The 23,857-nt window shown below is 37.8% G+C and overlaps 1 protein-coding gene across 1 annotated transcript in view; it reads right to left on the bottom strand.

The window, feature by feature from the left end:
- Positions 1-23,857, bottom strand: part of LOC107560731 (muskelin) — a 41,651-nt gene that overhangs the window by 7,158 nt on the left and 10,636 nt on the right. Inside the window, exons 7-14 of the mRNA XM_016244982.1 lie at positions 16,913-16,990; positions 16,677-16,742; positions 16,073-16,185; positions 9,257-9,469; positions 8,903-9,124; positions 8,449-8,578; positions 2,286-2,433; positions 321-435 (exon numbers count right to left, since the gene is read on the bottom strand). Of these exons, the coding sequence (XP_016100468.1) occupies positions 321-435; positions 2,286-2,433; positions 8,449-8,578; positions 8,903-9,124; positions 9,257-9,469; positions 16,073-16,185; positions 16,677-16,742; positions 16,913-16,990 (1,085 nt within the window). The remainder of the gene's footprint in view (positions 1-320; positions 436-2,285; positions 2,434-8,448; positions 8,579-8,902; positions 9,125-9,256; positions 9,470-16,072; positions 16,186-16,676; positions 16,743-16,912; positions 16,991-23,857) is intronic.

The following is a 23,857-nucleotide window of genomic DNA, read 5'->3' on the forward strand; positions in this document are numbered from 1 at the left end:
ATATAGGACCTACAATAATGTACAGTATTTGAAAAATAATGTGTTTTTTGAACATTAAAGCATGTCAACATATTCTGTTACACCAAATACACAAAATAATGATCTTTAAAAAAAGCATCATATGACCCCTTTAAGAAATAAATAGGGTCCCATTTTAATTTCATGTTGACTTCCTTGATGTAAGTGTGGGTTGACTCCTACAAACTTTGGGTTATCGGGTCAGATTTCTAATCAGCCAATCCTAAAGCACACCACCACACTGTTCATAAACATTCAATTCATATTGACAATGGGTGTGGAAGTGAAATGATCTACATTACCTTGTGCAACTCGTCATAGACAAGCTGATGAGCAAAACGAGGACAAGGTTCCTCTTCCTGTAGGGCCTTAGTGGGGTTTTCTTTCACCGCCTGGTCATTCTTATAAACACATGACCTGCAGACAAACACACAGACTTAGTCTTTCATACTAAACTGTGCATACTGTCCTAGAAAAGTGTACACACACACACACACACCCAAATCAAGTCAAATAAACAAAATGACAGAAACCAGTACACCAGATCCAAAGGAAACACTGAAAGACTGATTTTTCAGAAGCTATAAGCCAACTGCTTCAATTAGCGTACAGAACAAAGGGTTTTCTCCCCCAGTTTAAGTGCAAAGCACATTTAATACACACACACACACACACACACACACACACACACACACACACAGACAGACCACATGCAAGCAGAGAACATTCTGTTCCTGTTTGATGGTCACCAACTCCCTTTCTGAAGGTCAATACAACTTTCGCTCTGGCTTTATTCAATATATGTGAATGCGTGTGCAAGCTGAGAACAATTTATATAAGGGGGTTTTGTATGATGCATTTACGCTCATCGTTGGCTCTGCAATGTATGTTCAATGCACTGAAAAGAGAACATACAGTCCAGGAAGGAAAGAGCATATTTTTTCATCATAACGGAAGATTTCCTTCTTTTCCAGCAGTGTATGGCAAGTGCCTGAAGGCGCTCTGTGGATTACCGATGCAGGCAGTCCTCTGGGCCACAGCATATAAACACAGGTCAAGCATACTCATTAGCATTCAATGTGCAGTGCTGTACAGATGAATAGTGTGTCCAAGAACTCACGCACCAGTTGTTGCGTGCAATGTCGTAGATCCAGAAGGAGTTGCGTACATTCTCCTCGCGTTTGTCTTTGTCTTTGCTGAGTCCTGATAGAACGTGGATCTCATTGAGCTCTGGGTCGATGGTGGCACGCTGAGTGAATCCTGTCATTGGTACTGCAACACAAACACAGGCTTAAGCTTAGATCGTTAAGAGAAGGCATAAACTGTGTAAAGCATTATGATGTAGCAGCTTGGTGTAATCATTGGAAATAACATGCAAATCACCTCCATTTCATATATATCACTCTCCTATTAAATTCAGATAAGACAGAGATATTACTTATTGGACCAAAAGACAGTACACAGAATCACTTGGAGTACAATTTGCAACTAGACGGATGTACTGTTACTTCCTCTACAGTCAAAAATCTGGGTGTTATATTAGATAGCAACTAAGAAGCATTGCCAAGTTACGAAACATGTTACCTGTTTCTGATGCAGAAAAGCTAGTTCATGCATTCATAACCTCTAGACGGGACTATTGTAATGCACTGCTTGGTGGTTGTCCTGCATCTTCAATAAACAAGCTACAGGTAGTCCAAAATGCAGCAGCTAGAGTCCTTACCAGGTCAAGAAAATATGATCATATTACCCCAATTTTACAGTCTCTGCACTGGCTACATATTAAGTTCCGTATCAGTTACAAAATATTATTACTTGCCTATAAGGCCCTTAATGGGTTAGCTCCTGCGCACATGCAAGCAGAGAACATTCTGTTCCTGTTTGATGGTCACCAACTCCCTTTCTGAAGGTCAATACAACTTTCGCTCTGGCTTTATTCAATATATGTGAATGCGTGTGCAAGCTGAGAACAATTTATATAAGGGGGTTTTGTATGATGCATTTACGCTCATCGTTGGCTCTGCAATGTATGTTCAATGCACTGAAAAGAGAACATACAGTCCAGGAAGGAAAGAGCATATTTTTTCATCATAACGGAAGATTTCCTTCTTTTCCAGCAGTGTATGGCAAGTGCCTGAAGGCGCTCTGTGGATTACCGATGCAGGCAGTCCTCTGGGCCACAGCATATAAACACAGGTCAAGCATACTCATTAGCATTCAATGTGCAGTGCTGTACAGATGAATAGTGTGTCCAAGAACTCACGCACCAGTTGTTGCGTGCAATGTCGTAGATCCAGAAGGAGTTGCGTACATTCTCCTCGCGTTTGTCTTTGTCTTTGCTGAGTCCTGATAGAACGTGGATCTCATTGAGCTCTGGGTCGATGGTGGCACGCTGAGTGAATCCTGTCATTGGTACTGCAACACAAACACAGGCTTAAGCTTAGATCGTTAAGAGAAGGCATAAACTGTGTAAAGCATTATGATGTAGCAGCTTGGTGTAATCATTGGAAATAACATGCAAATCACCTCCATTTCATATATATCACTCTCCTATTAAATTCAGATAAGACAGAGATATTACTTATTGGACCAAAAGACAGTACACAGAATCACTTGGAAGTTTTTTTACTCAAGCTTCAGTCTGGATCCAGAACACCCGAGAAGAGATGATGCCAACCCCTCAGATGATGCCAACCCTAAAACAACTTACAGAACTACCACATTTTGCTAAAAGTTTGATTGCATCATATAATAATTGCTGTTAATAGTGTTCATCGTCTGTTTGATTACGTCTTTAATTGATTTTTCCGTACATTTCTGCCATATGTACATTAACTGACAGTCACCACTGATCAGCTACCACTAAAGATTGTAGAATCTTAATTTGCTGTAAAGTTGCTTTGCAAGGATTTGTATCGTGAAAAGCGCTATACAAATAAACTTGAATTGAATTGAATATTTTTTCTATGGTTTCAGCCAGACTCGGCAAATGCTGTACCAAAGGTAAAAAAAATTTTTTTGCCCCACCCGGAAATGGTGAGTGAATTACCAAAATTTGCATTATTTTTTAATATTTAAATCAGCCATGAAGTTTTGCATTATTTCTTTAATACATTAATATGACCATAGATATAATATTAAATATTTTTATACATTGTTTAATAATGTTCTAAAATGTTTGATTAATAACAAACTATTTAAAAATATGTATTTTAAATTGACAAATATTGCATTAGCAAGTGAATTTACATTTTTGTATTTATTGTTGATTTTAGCATTATTCTTTTATTACCTTCATTTAACTGAATTGCTATTAAATAAAAATACAAAAAATATGTAATATTTATAAATTTATTTTTATATTTATAAATATTTATTTTTAAATAAATATAATTTTAAGATTTAAGCAACGCTGTAGATTCATGCTTACAATATTTAATATTATATTAATACAAAACTAAGGAAATAATAATAATAATAAAATTATATTTAATAATTATTAAATCATAAATCACTCCATGGTATCTATTCTCTTCAATTTTCCTAGAGTTTCGACCCAAATAAATATCATTCTCCTCATTAATTTTTTTTTTTAGAATTAGTTTATTTAGCATGTAGTTGTGAAATAAACAGGATAAAGTCCCAGGACGGCTTTAGGTCATTTGAATCTGGCCTGTAATTCCATTTTATTTACACACATTTTGTATTGTTTTTTGAGCATAAAAACATCACCCTGGTTTGGAACTACATGATAAATGATTTTTGGGGGGTAAACTATTCCTTTAAGGTCTGGTTATGAACATACTGTTTGGGCTCACTGTTTCCTTCCTGGTAAATTGTGTTTTGTTCAGTCTTATTTTTGTCTCTCTCCGCTGCCTTCTAGCTCTTGTTCTCACCCCCTGTCCTCGTCGCACACACACATCTCTCTCTAACGCGATAACAGAGAGAACACAGAGGTCTTTTTATACTCTCTCATTGTGTCAAGTCGCCCATTGAGATTTTACACAATCTGTTTATGGGAACAGGAAGTGTGTCTGCACAGTCTCTCTCAGGCTTCACAGAGCTCTTAGACACGTTCACCTTCAGTACCTCTCCACTCTGTGAACTGGCTGCTCGATTTGGTATGTTCCTTCAAGCTTGACACAATATCATGCAATCGTTACTGATTATAGAGAAAGCGAAGAAAAATTTGGGGGACATTATGTGGGTGTGCAAACATTATGACCTGTCTGCTCACCAAATTCTTCTCCAAGCTGATCACAGACATTTTACAAAGTCTGCTTTGTTTTAAGTCTTGATTGTGCATGTGAGTTTCATTTATATGCATGTGTGGCTAACATGAGTAATCAAACGAGTGTGTGTTAGGTGAGCAAATCACCACAAGTCACGCTCAGTTCTTCAGAAGCCAATCGAAGTTCTGAGAACTTCAAATTGATAGTGTTTAATGCTGATTTGTGCCGAGAGAGGGCAGACGCTGCGAAGACGCAGGTGTTTCAGGGTTATTTTAGTATTATTGATATACTATTATAGCATTTAATAGTATTTAGAATGAACTTTTATTTTTATATTTTTGATAGTGCTCTTTGTAAATTTTTGTTCATGTTTTATCATGTCCATGTATTTATTTATTTATTCTTTTTATTTCAGTTTTTAATACATTTATAATAATTTTAATACCCCCAACATAACATATTTTAGGTAGCTGCCAACATTTCTAATCTTAATTTAGGTTTTTCATCTAATATTAATATTTTATTTCAGCTTTATTCCGAAAATTATTTTAATAGTTTTAATTTCAGTTAATAATAACAACACTCCTGCGTTTCTTGAAAAGCCCTCATGCTCAATAAGGGAGGAATCTGTGCCCTATGCAGGGACCAGAATATCATTGAGACTTTGGTTAGGAAGTAAGCACCTAGCAATACCCTTGAACACCCTTAACATAATGCCTGTGAGACTAGCATGTTCTCAAGAAAAAAAAATACAGTTTTACATAACCAGAGTCATCTAAGGCTGCAAATCTAACAGAGAAGACTTTAAATATTAAAATGCATATTTCATGCCGAGTCTTCAGAGGAGAGTATCTTGATGAATCAGAATGCGTGTTCTTTGTACAGCAGCATATTGTAACCTCAAAAACCTTGTATCCCTGCTCAGGAATGTGCTGTAATATTTACCCCTCATCAGGACTATTCTCACTAGAAACATTCATCACTATCATCCAGACCAGCAGATCTGTGTATATCAGTATCACGGAGAAAGATGATGTCAAGTTGATTTAGCTGTTGAACAGTAAGACTGCAACAGATCACATGTTCGCCTCAGCTGCACGTAACTGGCCGCAGCAGCTGTGACATAATCCCCACCTGATTCAACTCTAATTCTGAACGTGATGTCACCTTCATGCTTAAGATTCCTCTGCTCTCCTTTTAACGAGTGTCTTCTCAGGGCACGACTTTGTAAGACCCATTAGCTGGGTTTCCATCCAAAGTTTGCGAATTTAATTTAAGCACAAAATTGGAATATCGCATAAAACATTTGTGAATAAGCACCGTTTCCATCCAATGAGCCAAAGAGAACAAAATCGTCCCTTCCTGATAAACTGGAACTAAATATCACTAAGAAAAGTAGGAGAAGCTACTGAATATAAAATTTTCTTATATAATACATTGTTTGTGCCTCAAAGCGAGCAGACGAAACAATATGCGCGGTCATTGCCTTCGGAAGCGGATGCCTGCTGTTTGGGAAGGCAGTCGTGTCGTGGGAAGACAGTTCGGATGCAGTTATACAGAAACACTTTGATGACAGACTTTTGCATGTGCATTTAAGAATGACCATTACATTTCAGATGCTGTGCAAGAAGATCGGTTTGCTGGTTAGTCAGGTTTTGCCATCCCACAGCACAAAGTCACATTACTTTTTTTGATGCATTCGCAAAATGCATTTCAATCTCCCATTAACTCTTTTTCGCAAAAGTCAAAAACCACCTCAATGGGTTTTTCTTCGAAATATGGCATTTCCATTATTCGTTTCAAATGCGATACTTCAAAATGCGCATAACAGCAGGGTGATGGAAACATAGCTATTGTTACAGTATGACAAAAAAATTAATCTTGAAATGACATCAAAAAAGACACCGCTGCCTTCTAGCTCTTGTTCTCACCCCCTGTCCTCGTCGCACACACACATCTCTCTCTAACGCGATAACAGAGAGAACACAGAGGTCTTTTTATACTCTCTCATTGTGTCAAGTCGCCCATTGAGATTTTACACAATCTGTTTATGGGAACAGGAAGTGTGTCTGCACAGTCTCTCTCAGGCTTCACAGAGCTCTTAGACACGTTCACCTTCAGTACCTCTCCACTCTGTGAACTGGCTGCTCGATTTGGTATGTTCCTTCAAGCTTGACACAATATCATGCAATCGTTACTGATTATAGAGAAAGCGAAGAAAAATTTGGGGGACATTATGTGGGTGTGCAAACATTATGACCTGTCTGCTCACCAAATTCTTCTCCAAGCTGATCACAGACATTTTACAAAGTCTGCTTTGTTTTAAGTCTTGATTGTGCATGTGAGTTTCATTTATATGCATGTGTGGCTAACATGAGTAATCAAACGAGTGTGTGTTAGGTGAGCAAATCACCACAAGTCACGCTCAGTTCTTCAGAAGCCAATCGAAGTTCTGAGAACTTCAAATTGATAGTGTTTAATGCTGATTTGTGCCGAGAGAGGGCAGACGCTGCGAAGACGCAGGTGTTTCAGGGTTATTTTAGTATTATTGATATACTATTATAGCATTTAATAGTATTTAGAATGAACTTTTATTTTTATACTTTTGATAGTGCTCTTTGTAAATTTTTGTTCATGTTTTATCATGTCCATGTATTTATTTATTTATTCTTTTTATTTCAGTTTTTAATACATTTATAATAATTTTAATACCCCCAACATAACATATTTTAGGTAGCTGCCAACATTTCTAATCTTAATTTAGGTTTTTCATCTAATATTAATATTTTATTTCAGCTTTATTCCGAAAATGATTTTAATAGTTTTAATTTCAGTTAATAATAACAACACTCCTGCGTTTCTTGAAAAGCCCTCATGCTCAATAAGGGAGGAATCTGTGCCCTATGCAGGGACCAGAATATCATTGAGACTTTGGTTAGGAAGTAAGCACCTAGCAATACCCTTGAACACCCTTAACATAATGCCTGTGAGACTAGCATGTTCTCAAGAAAAAAAAATACAGTTTTACATAACCAGAGTCATCTAAGGCTGCAAATCTAACAGAGAAGACTTTAAATATTAAAATGCATATTTCATGCCGAGTCTTCAGAGGAGAGTATCTTGATGAATCAGAATGCGTGTTCTTTGTACAGCAGCATATTGTAACCTCAAAAACCTTGTATCCCTGCTCAGGAATGTGCTGTAATATTTACCCCTCATCAGGACTATTCTCACTAGAAACATTCATCACTATCATCCAGACCAGCAGATCTGTGTATATCAGTATCACGGAGAAAGATGATGTCAAGTTGATTTAGCTGTTGAACAGTAAGACTGCAACAGATCACATGTTCGCCTCAGCTGCACGTAACTGGCCGCAGCAGCTGTGACATAATCCCCACCTGATTCAACTCTAATTCTGAACGTGATGTCACCTTCATGCTTAAGATTCCTCTGCTCTCCTTTTAACGAGTGTCTTCTCAGGGCACGACTTTGTAAGACCCATTAGCTGGGTTTCCATCCAAAGTTTGCGAATTTAATTTAAGCACAAAATTGGAATATCGCATAAAACATTTGTGAATAAGCACCGTTTCCATCCAATGAGCCAAAGAGAACAAAATCGTCCCTTCCTGATAAACTGGAACTAAATATCACTAAGAAAAGTAGGAGAAGCTACTGAATATAAAATTTTCTTATATAATACATTGTTTGTGCCTCAAAGCGAGCAGACGAAACAATATGCGCGGTCATTGCCTTCGGAAGCGGATGCCTGCTGTTTGGGAAGGCAGTCGTGTCGTGGGAAGACAGTTCGGATGCAGTTATACAGAAACACTTTGATGACAGACTTTTGCATGTGCATTTAAGAATGACCATTACATTTCAGATGCTGTGCAAGAAGATCGGTTTGCTGGTTAGTCAGGTTTTGCCATCCCACAGCACAAAGTCACATTACTTTTTTTGATGCATTCGCAAAATGCATTTCAATCTCCCATTAACTCTTTTTCCGCAAAAGTCAAAAACCACCTCAATGGGTTTTTCTTCGAAATATGGCATTTCCATTATTCGTTTCAAATGCGATACTTCAAAATGCGCATAACAGCAGGGTGATGGAAACATAGCTATTGTTACAGTATGACAAAAAAATTAATCTTGAAATGACATCAAAAAAGACAAAAAAATCAGGCTAATGACATCATACCCATGCCTGAGTCCTTCTTGGTGCCATCTGAGATGATCTCCACGTGGTCACCATCAACATCGTAACTGAAGAAATCATTCAAGTACGTTTTGGACCTCTGACCTCCAAAAACATACAGGCAGCGATTTCTCTGTGGGAGAGAAAATAAAAATTGTCAAATCAAATTTGTTGTCAAAACCACCCATAAATTCCACTTAACACCAATAAATTTATACCAGTAAACTCAAAAACTCACCAATCATCTGTCTTAAAACCATTTTTGTAATCAACTTTCTTATTTATATTGGGAAATGACATTCAGGTATATATATATAATATATATTATATATATATATATAGTCCTAATTCATACCAGAAAAGCCACAAATGCATCTATCAAAAATATAAGGTCAGTGTGCAACAAATCTGAGTTGCTGCTCAGAGCTCTTTATGGGTCAATACTAAGGAGACGGACCGTGTGAAAGAGCATGCAGTGTCCGATGCGGGACTGGATGTCCTCCGGCCCGGCGTTACATGAGTCTTCTCTGAGCAGACTCCAGCTGCCAGCTTGACATTGATATGCGTAAAGCCCGCTGAACTGAGGTTCTGACGTCCGGCTGTCATCCACGCTGCCGTTACACGTCAGAATCCGACCACCAAAAGTGTAAATCATGTGTTTCTCAGAGTCCATGCACATCTGAGAGAGAGAGAGAGAGAGAGAGGCAGACGGTTTGTCAAAATACCTGAGAGATCCTGAACTGTTCATCATAAACCTGTACAAGGGAGACTCCTGGTGGTGTGTGGGCATATATCCATACAAAATGCGTACCTGGTGGTCGAACACGAGTTTGGGTCCTCCATCAGCAGACGTGTCTTCGCTTAGGAGAGTCCACGTGTTGGCGTCAATGTCATAGCAGTAGAAGTCACTCTTCAGTGACTTGCTGTTTCTGACAGAGGAGTCCAGATAACGGCCCAGAGTGTAGATTTGCCTCCGCTGAGAGTCGATGCACATTTTGTGACACGACCGAGCACTGGGACCGTTCTAAAAGAAATATATCACAACCTTTATAGTTTTCGCCTCCAAGTCAGATCACCTATAGATCAACTGATACATATAGCACACAACAATTTAGTTTTTTCAAAATTGCATTTTTCCTCAAGTTCTACAAAAACATTTTTAGCTTTTAAAGGGATAGTTCACCCAAAAATGAAAATTCTGTCATTAATTACTCACCCTCATGTCGTTCCAAACCCGTAAGACCTTTGTTCATCTTCAGAACAGAAATGAAGATATTTTTGATGAAATCCGAGCGCTATCAGACTCTTCATCGACAGAAATGCAACTACCACATTCAAGGCCCAGAAAGGTAAAGACATAATTAAAATTTCATCAAAAACATCTTAATTTGTGTTCCGAAGATGAATGACATGAGGGTGAGTAATTAATGACAGAATTTTCATTTTTGGGTTAACTTACTATCCCTTTAATTAGTCTCTCAGAGAATAATGTTTTTAGAAGGTACCAGGACTCGAATGTGTGCTCTGAGGAAAAACTAGTCACTGGAATATCCAAAATTTGCGAGACTTAAGTTATAAAATCTATGGGCACGTAACCTAGTTAAGTACATTACACATTGTTGTCAGTTACACTAGTGAAAAAAATTAAAATACTGGAAACATTTTTTTTTTTTTTTTTGGGATGGACAAATTCTTTGTAGTCTGCATTAGGGCTTAGCGATTTTGGAAAATAATCAATATTCAACAATATTGTACGGTGGCCGAGAAGTGCAAAGCAAATCACAATTCTGAAAACAAAATAACAAATTACAAACACAAATGCAAGTCTAAAAAACAAAAAAAGGAAAAAAAAAGCTCGGCAAAAGACGGGATCGAACCCGGGTCAATCGCGTCAAAAAGCCAAAGACACGCACTTATCCATCTGCGCCACTGGAACTGATGATTTACAGCCACTTTTAACTAAATGTAAATAGACACCCCGTATTTTTTATTCCATAGTAAGGGCAATTCATACAATACATTTAAACTGAGCTACTTTAATACCATCTCCGAACTTTCTACCACAACTCTGCTGTTCTTCGGCTGGTTCTTCCTGTATACGTTGATTGACAGATGTCTCGTCCAGTCAGCGGTGAGTAATCCCAAACCAATGGCGCTGTCTCAAACTATACCTACCTCTTCCGGTTTGTCTGATTTGTCGTTGTGTTTTCCGACTTGTTCATTTGTTTTCGGATTTGTTGTTGTGTTTTCTAACTTGCTATTTTGTTTTAGAATTTGTCATTGTGTTTTCTGACTTGTTATAATGTTTTCTGAATTGTTGTTGTGCTTTCTGAATTGTTATTTTGTTTTTTAGACTTGCATTTGCGTTTGTAATTTGTTATTTTGTTTTCAGAATTGTGATTTGCTTTGCACTTCTCGGCCACCATAATATTGCGATTGCAATTTAATATGCAATTATTTTTTAAAGCTCTTTATGTTCTGTATTATTCAACAAAGACAAGCTAGAAATCATTGTATAGTAGGACCAACACACTATTAGATAGATTAAACATAAATGTTCTTTTCTGTAGGCCAGGGCCTGTATTCACAAAACATTTTATCTTACCACTAAGAGTTCTCCTAAATAGCAGTAAAAGTTTTTAGCTAAGATTTTTCTCTTAAAACCAATTCACAAAGCTGCTGAGACAAACTTTTACTAAGGAATAGAGAGAAGTCTTAAGATAAGAGTAAGGGTGGGGTTGACCTCATTGCTATGGATGATGTCAGCATGCTTACTAAGTATGCACACAGTGATTGGATGATAGTCTCTGTCAGAGATGTATTCATAGAAATATTGTAGAGCACGATTTTGTGTTGCCATATTCAAATAAAGGTTAAAAAATAAAAATGTTAATTGCCACATTCAAATAAATATTTTGAAATGCAGGCTAAGAGTCAGGCTAAAAGGCTATAAACAGCCTTTTAATTAACAGAGAGGAATGATCATGGCTGATAGTAAGACATGCAAACGTAAAACAAAACCAAACTGGACGCAAGAAGAGCTGTTACTTTTTGCCCAACTGGTTAAGGAAAACAAGGATATAGGCTAATCAAAGGAAAATTGTCCCAGACAAGTTCTACAACAGTCATAATACCCCCGCGATTAAGGCGATATACATTTTTAAAAGCTCATAATTATCAAATGTTTCTAAAATGTTTATATTCCGAGGCAGATTGCCGGCAACAGCCATTTTAGGATAGTTTGTGGCTTGGTCTTAGTGACTTAGGAGTCCTATTCACTAACCTTTCACAGATTTAGGAGCTAGTTTTTGTGCTAAAATGCTTTGTGAAATACCTAAATAAATTTAGGACTGACACACCCATTATTTTTAAGATTTTCTCCTAAATTGGCGAGTTATGAGCTACTTTTAGCCTTAAGATGTTTTGTGAATACGGGCACTGACAAATAAGCCTGGTGTAAACATTAATATGAAAGTCAGTAACAAATCACACAAACTAAAGTAGATTGCAGAAATATAAAAACAAATCTGTTGCTTTACCACATTACCTTAGGTAATTCAAAGTCACTGTAATAAACATATGTAAACAGGTGGACTGCACTAACACAGTCGGTTAAATTTAGACCAGTGGTTCTCAAACTTTTTGGTTCTCACGCCCCCCTTTAAACCTATAAAAAAAATCTAATCTAATCAATTGAGTAGTGAGTACTGAGCTGTGGATTCTACCCCCTCATAATAAACGCTGTACACCGCAATTGATACATTTTAAAAACGTTGTACATTCTGTAATTCACATTATCTTGTTTGTCATAAAGAATGAAGAATATCTATCATCCAGCAGTTTTAATTTTGACTGCCAACTCTAATACATCAAAACAGCACGGAAACAGTATTCAGTTGAAGAAAAGATGAAAGTTATTCTCAGTACAATCATCCCCATTTAAATCAAAGTTTGAAGGAAAAAAATCATGTGTAAGGCCACTGAGACAGCATGCTGTTGTTGCACATACAATATTAATGTTTAGAACAGTGCAAATACAAACACCATTAGAAACTCATAGTTCAGCATCACACACCATGATATGGGTTAAAATGAGAGCCCATTTCTCTCCAAAACGGTGCCAGTTTTAGCGTTTTGCAATAAATAAGAATAACTAAACTTGATCATTTATGTTACAATTTTAACATAAATGCACATTGTTCTAGAAGGATGGCATCATGCCATTCCTTTTACACGTTTACTCGAATTGTTATGCTGATAATACAATTGTACAATTTGTAAGGAAAAATGCATTAAATAGCAAGGTATTTCTGGGGAAACTTTTTTAAAGGAAGACACATACACACACACACACACGCATGTCTCTTTGCTGAGCCGCGGCGGCATGCTAAATGAAGGCGGATTGTATAAAACTGATTTTTTTTAAAAAACGTTTATTAACCATCTGCAGTTTTATTACATCACGCGCTGGCACAGATGCAGTATATTAACGCCACGGGTCATCAATAAGGTGCAGATTGGTCCTCAATTTGTGTTTCCAACACACTTTTTCACAGTGCGCATCATGCGCTCAAACTCATCAAAAGTCAACAAGTTCAACAAGCAACAACAATGACTTATCCAAGCGACTGCTGCAGAACACACGCGAGAGAGAGACAAGGCAGCGCAGATCGCGCGTCTCATAAATGAGTGGGAATTTACCGAACGTGGCACTTGCAGGAGTTAACACTGTATGCAATACCCGCAACCTCACACCAAATTTCAGGACGTGTAGATAGGCAAGCATATATACAAATCAGTATATATATATATACATATATCATATATACAATTTAGTAAGCAGAAATCCGAAATTTACCTTAACCTATTAAGTTAGAGGAAGATGCGACTGAATTGATGCTTGAAGAATGCACTTCCAGCAGCCATGATAAACAGTTGGCGGTTAAAGTTTTCTATGCACAATTTGATTTGACGGAAGTCACGAGACCTATTAGGCTACTATCTCTCTATCCAATCACGTTGATGGATTTAAATAACATTTAAATAAGCATGTAACGACCACAAACGGAGGAAAATAGCGGAGTAAAAGTACCGATACATCACTTAAAATGTACTCAAGTAAAAGTAAAAGTACACAATTTTTAAACTACTCAAAAAAGTACAATTACTGATAAAAACTACTTAATTACTGTAACGTGAGTATTTGGAATTTGTTACTTCCCACCCCTGCATAGGACACACAGAGGCTTTCCTCCTCACCAACGACATTAAACACTGTCTACACCGGACGCGAGCGGCAAAATACAGTAGAAACCATTATAATCAGTGACACTGTCTACACTAGATGCGGCGCAACATGACAAAACACCACATTAAACTGATGCCTTGTTCCATTTATGACGTACTACTGACACAAAGTTAAAATGATTTGCAACGGTCATTTGCCGCGTCCAGTGTAGAGCTGTTGCGGCGCGACATTTTTATAACCTTTTTTTAAAACAAAGAGCAATAGAAAAAATAAATCCAAAGAGCCGAATAGCCCATCACGCAGATTGCATTTAAAAACATGAGACGCAGTGAAAAGGAATAAACCTCCACAAATTCGTGACGTGTTTTTTAAAAGTTTGAACTGTTTTAACTTTGCATGGCTTTCTATACATCTCTTGTGTGAGACGTGAGAGCAGCAGTCATATTTGTCTAAAAAATGTGTGAATGGCTTGGTTTCGGTTTTAACCTAATCAAGATCTTCTCCGCATTGAGCTACTATATTTCTCTAATATTTTGAATGAATAACGCAGCAACTGCGCGTCTTGTGGGTTAGACTTATAAAACATTAAGATGCAACAACGTCACTTACATCATCACCACCGCATCTCGCACGCCACTAATGACGCTCCCTGATGCACACCTAACATTTGATTGTACTATTTTTGCATTCAAATGCAAATGTTTATTTTAAATTCGACTAATATTAATTTTTTTAAATTCCCAATCTCCTCATCACAGGCAGGCACAGCACTCAATTCAGCATGTGTTTGTGTTTGTGTGCTGTCTGCGTCACTCATAGCACGTGCCTATATCGTGTGCTATATCGAAAACATTTTCTATCGTTATCGAAGAAGGTGTACCGCCGATAAATATCGATACCTTGTGGGCATTTGCGACTGAAAACTACTGCGTGCGACTATAAAAAAATGTTTAGGAGCACCAGTGCAACTGACCCGATCATCATAATACTTGTGATTGCGCTGAGGGGAGCTTCAAATGTTTCTACGTGTTTTTGCAGCGTTGAGTAATGTCTCACAGACGTATCTCACGAATCCTTTCATAAGCAAAGTGAGAGATTCATTGCGCAGTGTAGAGAGCTTTGCTGATTATAGATGTGAGGTCGAGATGAACTAAGATGAGTGCCAGCTTTTGATGATTTTTAAAGGAGTTTGTAAATGTGATACTGATTTAAAACAATACATTTCAATAAACAAGAAGTTAATATTAAGTGACTTGCATTGTCTGACTATAACACAATTGTCTGATTTTGCTCTATTTTGTCGTCGAAAATAGTTTAAAACAAAGTCACAGCTCAGCCGCTGCGCATCTCCATTCAAACACAGCGGTGTCTCGTTTATGAATGAAGGTTTTTTTTTTTTTTAATGAATCTAGTGAGTCTGTGATTACCCATTCATAAAGACAGTCACTTGATTCATTCCTGAATGAATCAGCCGTTCGAATGAATCAATTGAATGAATGATTCAGTGATACAAATCAGTGACTTACCGCCACCTGCTGGCAGTTTGTTTAAATTTAAAAGTATCTTTTCAGTTATTTAAATCATTTAATATTTCTATATCCAAAATTGTAAATTTAAAACATTAATATCATGAATTTATGGATTTAATTGCACTCATTCCACTTCTGAGCCTCATTAAATGTCAAAGTACACCAAGCCACTTTTGTGTTCTTCTGTGCCACCTCTACAAATTAATTTTGTTAATACCGATTTAATTTGATTGTAACTTATATTTCTTATTCTACTTGTTCTTATTCTGTCGTTTTAATTAAATTTTTTAAAAAGCTTATAAAATATAATTTTTTTAAGAATTTGACAAAAGATGACATACTTTTAATAAAGTTAGAGGAGTCAAATATCACCTCGTAATGGGAAGGCTACTTTTTGATAACATTTTGGATAATTGTTTAGAAGGTGCTCCTAAAATTTTGAACGTGCTCCTAAATTTTTTAAGTTAGGAGCACAAGTGCTCCTAAAAAGAAAAGCGTAGAGCCCTGATACACCGATCGATCTCTTAGTTAATGCTGGAGAGTGTACCAGACTTTATGCAGATTTCAGCAGCCAAAGAGATCTCCATTGTAACTTCCATCAGCACTGTGGTGTCAATCTACACATTTTTCATTACAATCACTTCATTCTCTTCCTCATTCACAAACTACAACAACTATGAGTCAAAAATTACCTACAGATAAAGGAGTACAACGTCACTCAGTGAACTTTGCACAGAAAGCACAGTGAAGTATGCGGAACTCAATGGCACGATGGAAACATCTAGGAGATTTTTGTGCCAATCAGCTGAGTCACAATCGAAAGAAATTCCTCTTTTACTTTCTCTCTTACCTCTTTCTCTGTATCCCTGGAGATACAGGCCCATTGGTTCTCCTTCACACTGTACGCCCAGAAATCAGCCAAGTCCTGCGTTCCATCCCAGCCACCAAACAGATACACGGTTTCTGCCAAACAAAGAGGCAAATACAAAAAACAGAAAGAGAAAGCGATGGTGAGTGGGTGAGGCGTTTTACACCTTTATAAGAAATTCAATATGAAATCGAAGGGTAAAAACTATTATGGTATTTTAAAAGCTATTATAAATCATCATATTATTGAAGGCAGCTGTGTGCTGAGGTTGGAAGGCTGATGTCGCCATGGTGATAAGCAGAGACAGTTGTTTGAGCTATTGAGAGTCAGCTGAGCTGTACAGCAGGTTACTTGAGGTCAGTTTGAATGCACAGGGCCACATGAGGGCTGCGGGGATCGATTGTTCCTCTAACAAGCAGCTCACAGATTCACACGCACATTTAAAACAGCCCTTAACTCGCAACAGCGGGGCTAAATGCAGTCTTACCATGCATTCCACTACAACCAAGACAGAACAAGCTAAATAGTGCCGCAATAACCGCCCAATCAGAAACTTTGCAAATCGGCCATCTGACGCAAAACGTACCTGTCTGAACATCAATGACCATCTGATGACCTCCTCTCATGCCCGGCCTGTTATCATCACCATCACCTAATCAGAAAAAAAGGAGATGAACAGAAGTGAATTGAAAGTGGTGTGTGTCAGGAACAAGACACACACTGAATATCAATACAGCCCTGAAGTCATTTAATACAAGGATTCCCTGGAGTCCAGTATTCAGACTCAGAGCAAGAGGCCGCCACTTGTGTGTTCTGTCGTACCTTTGTTACATTTGGGGATGATCTGACTCCAGCGTGGCTTATAATCCTGCTGGCTGATGTACTGATTAAACAAACCATCTGGAAGAGAACAGATAAAGAATCAAGTGTGCACTTTAATTTGCTAATGCATGCTCCCTGAGCGGGAAACAATCCAAGTGTACATTAGGTTCTAATTACCGTAAATGTACACTGTGACCACAAAACAGAACATGCAAGAACATGGAATACAACTGCGAACGCCACGTAAAACACTTTCTCCTATCCCATTCAAACACGTAGAAGCTGATTCCTTCTAAAAATCTTTAAACAGTGTTAGTTCTTGACTAGCCTGACAGAGGATCAACCAATGGCTCAAGCCTTAGTGTGGACTATTTGTTTTGTCCGAAGAAAAGCCAGTTAACAACAAGTCAGTTAACTCTATGGCCATATTCGCAATGCCTCAGTCTGAGCAGTTTCGGTCATACTACTTGAATTCGGTCATCTACTTGAATGGGGGATGACTGATATCTCTAAAATAAAACAACGTATTGTATACCAATTAAACCTGACATCAGATGTTTCATAAAATTTCTTAAGCTAAAATTGCACACAAAAAAAAAACTATTTTCCAGATTGCTGTGCAAAGGATGGCAAAAAACAACCTAAAAGGATTAACAATTGGCTCTTTTTACTGGAAGGCAGGACTTCCTTCACAAGAGAGACCTTACTGAGTGTTGCACTTCCTCCCATTCATTGTAATACCCATGGACAGTCTCTGTGTAATATCGTCTTTGCTTCAATGCTACATAAATGCTAAATAAAGTGACACGACAGTCATTTATTATATTCAACAACAACGGCTCGTTCCATGTGTCATGCATCATTACACCATTTCTAGGTCATTGAATATGAGCAAAACTTTTCAATACGATCAAGTGTTTACATGTCATATCGAATGGATTAGAAAAGGTTTATCCCACCCCACTCAACTGAAATTTTGAAGTTTGGGCATTTTTATTCCAATTGAGGTGTTTACATGGAGCATTTTGATTCAGATTGGACTTTTAAACAGATTGTAATGGGAATACAATGCTCCATGTAAACATACCTACTGAGTACCACACCATTTTCACATCAATCTAAATATTCCAAAGTTTACTTTAAATTTAAACAACATTTATGCAAATGTCTTGCTAATAGCTTGCATGAAAAGTGTTTTGCGGACACACATTCTGCAGGTTGAATCATAACCAGGTGAACTTTTAAGTTGCACATTACTGACATATGACCAACACTGTTTTGGAAACTATAGCTCTCAACTGTGAAACCACCCACATGTTTGTGGCAAAAAGCAGCATGTTGGTGTTTTTTTATATCATTATGACTCAATTGTTATTTAAAATGTATGGGAATTTTGAAATATATAAAAACCATAGTTCCTTATTTTTTAACCTGCACCATTCAGTGAGTACAACAGGCAGTACAATTAGTTCAGATGGGAGTATGTGGAAAACAAGTTTTTCAAAGCAGTAAATAATCACTATTCAAATAATCAAATAGTGATTATTCAAATAGTTCAAACTAAATCTTTGAGTCTTTTTGAAGTACAATCTGCTGTATAATACTGCAATTGTGCCATAATGCTGCAAGTTAATCAAAATCTCTCTAAAGCCCGGCTCACACTGTGCGATTTTGGCCACGATTTGGTTGTCTGAGACAAATTTTGAAAATCCTAAAAGATTCCTATAATCCTAGGCGAAAATCTGTAGTCTTTGATCGTTAGTTTGACATGTTCACCGACAGCCGATTAATGGTCGTTGCGATCAAATTTGACCTCTGACGAACTTCTGGCAGTGTCAGAAGATTTGGCGCACAGTCCTGCAGTGTGACATCTACGACGACGAACGTCAAACTGTCTTAGTTTTTCAAGACAAGCCATGATCAGAATTAATGCTAGAGATTTCTTCTAACCGCATAAACTCCGGCGCTCCCGTCTTCCACTCACGGAATTCATATGATATGTTGCCTTTGCCAGGATAAACACTGGTTGCGCTGCTGTTTTCATGTGGATGTGTAGTGCTGCTTGCACTATTCTAATTAAATACGCCGGTATTCCCGCCATTCATATACTTTTAATGATAGCCAACATTACAGCTCCACGTGCCATGCAGCTCGCAGTCACTGAATGTGTATGGGTTAATAAGGTAAAACTCCGGATAAGTTTTCTTGCGCGCACCCATTTTTAACGCGTCTTGACTGTCATACAGTCTGACATTAATGACAACTGAGATCCCACAGTGTGACATGATCATCATGTTCGTACAGTCTGACAAGTACAATCCTAAAGGACTTTTTTTTTTTTAAATCGCACAGTGAGCCCGGTTTAGCAGTGAGAGCAGTGCATTTTAAAAATATAACACTTCTAACACTTAAAATCATGTCTAGTCTGCGTCAAGTGAAACAGATCGTTCGAGCAGAGATCATCTTTATTTGACATAAAATGTCAACAAGGATGTACTGGCTTGCAACGTAACACGATTATAATCCAGAACCATTCTGTTGCCTACAGGGAACCAACATGCCCACATTCCCTACTTAAAGGGTCATGAAACCCCCCCGTTTCAGCACTGGTTAGTTCTTATCACAGTTTTAAAAAAATGCTAAAAAAGTGGGCGTAGTGCGCAGCGGAGGGGAGGAGGGGGAAGAGGGGAGACAGACAACACACACAGCTTTGCGTTCAGACAGTTTCATTTCACTCCCATCGAGTTAAAAACGCGTTCAGACAGTTTCATTTCACTCCCATCGAGTTAAAAACGCGTATAAATGCACAGCCATTTGCACTCTGCATCGAAAACATATATATGAACGCGCTGTTGCACATTTGAGAACTTTTAAGGCTTATCCTGTGGCGTTTATATAAGCCTTTTGACGGGTTGTGTCTCAGAGCTGTAAAAACGGTTATGCTCACCAAGTGAATGAATCGCGTTTGTGCTGAACTCTTATTACAAAGCAAAAACAAACACTCTTCTTCGATCCATGAACGTTTCAGTTATTGTGCGCAATGTCATCTCACAGTCTGAAACGTCTGTCATAGCAAATCAACACATGCTGTTGTGAATAATTAAGCGGAGCGTCTTCTCATAGGATAAGAACACGCAGTCTCATGAATAATTTAATAGACACCGATACGTCATCGATGTACTATTTGTCCATTGCCACGTCACAAATTGTGACGCCAACACAATGTAGATTTTAAACCCGGAAGATGAAAATAGCGCAAAAAAGCTTAAAATTAACCAGTTTTCTCCAACAGTTAAAATTATCAGATGCTAACATTGTCTTCTATGATGTGCAACACAAACACCTCTGCTAAAATCTCAGAAAAAGTAGTCTGGGGTTCCATGACCCTTTAATGAATGTGGCACAGATCCATATGATGAGGTACCTCTCACGGCTTTGTCAATGAGCTCCTCGCAGGCGTCAAAGTCTCCTCTGAGAACCAGCCGCTCATGGAGGTGCGTGAGCATGGGATGCTCCAGAGCGATCCGTGTTTTCTTCTGCAGGGACTCGAAGGCTTCTGTGTAGTTGTGCTGCCGGAAGTGTTTCAGGCACAGGCGGATGGCCTCCTGTTCACGGTACTGTCGGGAGAAAAAAAAAAAGCACTTTAGCTGTAACGTGCCATCAATCCAAGCTTAATATTGCGTGAAACTGCCTGTGCAAATGGAGTGCGAGTGTTATAAAATCAAGAATGTTTTTCTTACTGGAACAGCTTGGCAATTTAAAAACTGTTAATGGTTATGACGAACAAAGACAGTGACGCAGTTTACTGAAATAAAGATTACGAAAAAAAATCAGGAAATATATATTACCTTAAATCACTTGTGTGTGATTATCTTTAAGCAGTGGGTGGTTAGTAATGGCATAATCTGAAATTACGCAGCATGTTAACTTTTACATTCTTTTAAGATAGACGTGTGTGTGTGTGTATTTGCCACCCATTTTTAGATCCAGAATTTCATTTCATTCTTTATCATTGCATAAATTAAAAAAATTTTTAAATATAAGAACAATTTTAATGGTCTTAGAATGCTTCTTTTGATTTTGGGATGAATTATGAACTTAACATTTCTTTGTGGCATTCATCCTCAAATATGGATGTGGATGTTCGGACACAACTCACCTTACTGTACCAGTTAAGGCAGGGCTGGACAACTTCTAGATCTTCTATGCCGTGTAACTCAATATACCAGATGCTGAAGTTAAAGCTGGGCCCCCATGACATCAGAGGCACTGTACATAACCAAACACACACAGACAGCATCAAGAGAGGACATTCACACTTTGCTTAAAAAAAAAAAAAAAAAAGCAAATTTTCCATTCTCAAAAAAATCGCAGAGATTTCAATGTCTGAAACACACAGCTTGCAATATTACAAGAGAAAAAGCTCTCACAAGCACTTGTTTGTTCCATCAAAGACTTGCAGAGTCATTCAATCACTCACTCACTCAACTCATTGTCTTCCTCTGAAATCATGTGATGACTGATCTTTCCCCTAAATGTGTCACCACATGAGTTCACCGGGTCTTTAGTTTGCTCTTTCTGTAAACACTCACCTATTTTAATGAACCTGCAGGGAAACATCTGCTCATCGATCTTGTGCTTTAGCGTGAATGTCTCCTTGTTGAAGTCATTCTTAAGGCCACTAGGATTAGATGAGAAAGACAGTCAATGACCTCACCACATCACAAGAAGTCATTTCCCAAAACATTACTCACATCGCAAGAAACACAATAAGCCATTTTATAAAATGTTTGTATTCTGGTGCTCTATTAGTAAGTTAATTAAATCCAGTCACCTGCTCTCGAGATGCTCTAAAAGTCCGTAAAGTATATCTGACAAAGATTAGCCTGTAAGTAGATTGTAATCACAAACTAACATTCTCCCACCAGTCTCACCTAGACAAGAGTTCCGTCATGTTTTCTTCGCTCATGCCTCCGAACACTTTGAACTTTTTCAGGTTGCACACGTGGGTTTTCTCATATTTGCCATAGGTGATGCTCAGAACGATAGCTGGTCTCTCCAGTTTTAAGATCAAGTACTGAGTAGCAGAAAATAAATAAAAACTGTTACACCAAAGCAATTCTGCAATGTCAATGATCAATTTTATCAAAAACTATTAAGATCAAAAACAGTCATCCATTACATATAACTTTACAATTTGTTTAAAAACTTTACCACATCAGTAAATCTAGACCGATTTCTAATATCATTCATCATTGTGCACGTTTAAAGTCACATATCAAGTATGTTTTGTAATAAAAGCACGAATATGATTTGAAAGCCATAACAGGGTGCAGATTTTCAGAGAATAATAAATGTAATTTCGGTCAGTTCCCTCTCAAATCTAGCAAACATTACAGTTCAAAAGTATGGGGTCTGTAAAATCTAAAATAATAATAATAACATAAATAAGTACTGAAAAGGATGTATTAAATTCATAAAAAAATTACAGTATAGACATTTATAATGTCTATAATATTTTTTTTTTCAGATGAACATTTTAACTTTTTATTCTACTTACTGTTTCCACAAAAATTAAGCAGCACAACCGTTTTCAACACTAATAATAAAAGATCTCTCTGACTGACCAAACAAGCATATTAGAATGATTTCTGAAGGATCAACAAGTTGTATGGGCCACTTTTCTTGTATTTTTTCCTCCCTGACAAGAGGTGGAAGACATATACAAAACACAAGGAAGATATGTTCTTGTGTTTCTGGTGCATATAAAGACACACTAGACCAAAAAGGCCAGAGACTGCGAGTGACAACAGCCTCTTCAGGTGCAGGTGGACAGGAGGGGTTTATATTATTCATGCTACCCTCATGAAAACAATTCAATCAACTGTAGACATCTATGACAGAACAGCCCGTAATCACAGCTTGTAAATTATTGCTTGGAACAAAGCAGTAGTGCTGGGCGGTATACCGGTTCATACCGAATACCGGTGTTTATTTTTGTTATGATATGTATTTTTAAAATACCGCAATACCGGTGTATGTCGCTTAAACAACGTTCGGAACTCGACACTGTTGGAAGGGGGTCCCTTTTCACTGTTGCACTGTGGTGAGGGAACAGCTTTATGTGTTACTAAGCGTGAAAGTTCAGCGTGAAACTGAAGCTGTAGAACTAATAGAATGTGATGACACAGAAGAACTCATCCACAATATCCACATTGACCGCCACAAATATCCACCACCCCCTGCCATCAGCTCCCGCATCTCACGCCCACACGAGTGCGACTTTAGCACTAGATTTAGCTATTTTCAGACCCTTTTAGCGGCTTTTTACCATAGAATATTCATACTGACAAACCTAGCGACTTTTTTGGATAAACCTTAGCTATGGTTCAGTTGGAAGATTTTGCCAGTGCTGTCCCGCGAACGCGAGGTCTGACTTTCCCAGAGAAGTGTCACCTCTCTCGGCGTCTGTTCTGTGCAGTGAGCGGCAGAGAAGCAGTGCATTCAGTTGGCCGCACTGCAGCTGACTCGTCAATAAATGAGTACAAAACAGCGTTTCCAAGCACCTGTCGCTTACTGATTGTTTGGAATTATAAATATGAGCGTAGTTCGTCTGTTAATATCACATGCACTTTTTTGTTTGTTACTCAGACGCAGGCAGTGCGCTGCATGAGATAAAAAAGTAATATAGCCAAAACAACCGCATAGCCACTCTTTAGTGTAAATGCACGTTGTTTTTATCAGACGATGCCGCAATTATAAATGAGAGTGACTCCTGGTTAACATGTATTAAAAGGGGTCGCGTTTAGTCACTATTTAGTGCGGTATTTTTATATTCACTCATCATGACAGTAAAATAGGGCATTCGAAGTCAATATACTGCAGTATTTCCTCTCTCAATCAGTAGAAAATATGGTTAACACCCGGTCATGCATGAAAAAAAAA

Source organism: Sinocyclocheilus grahami, unplaced genomic scaffold (assembly GCF_001515645.1).
Source record: "Sinocyclocheilus grahami isolate Dianchi unplaced genomic scaffold, SAMN03320097.WGS_v1.1 scaffold740.1, whole genome shotgun sequence".
Classification (NCBI taxonomy): Eukaryota; Metazoa; Chordata; class Actinopteri; order Cypriniformes; family Cyprinidae; genus Sinocyclocheilus; species Sinocyclocheilus grahami.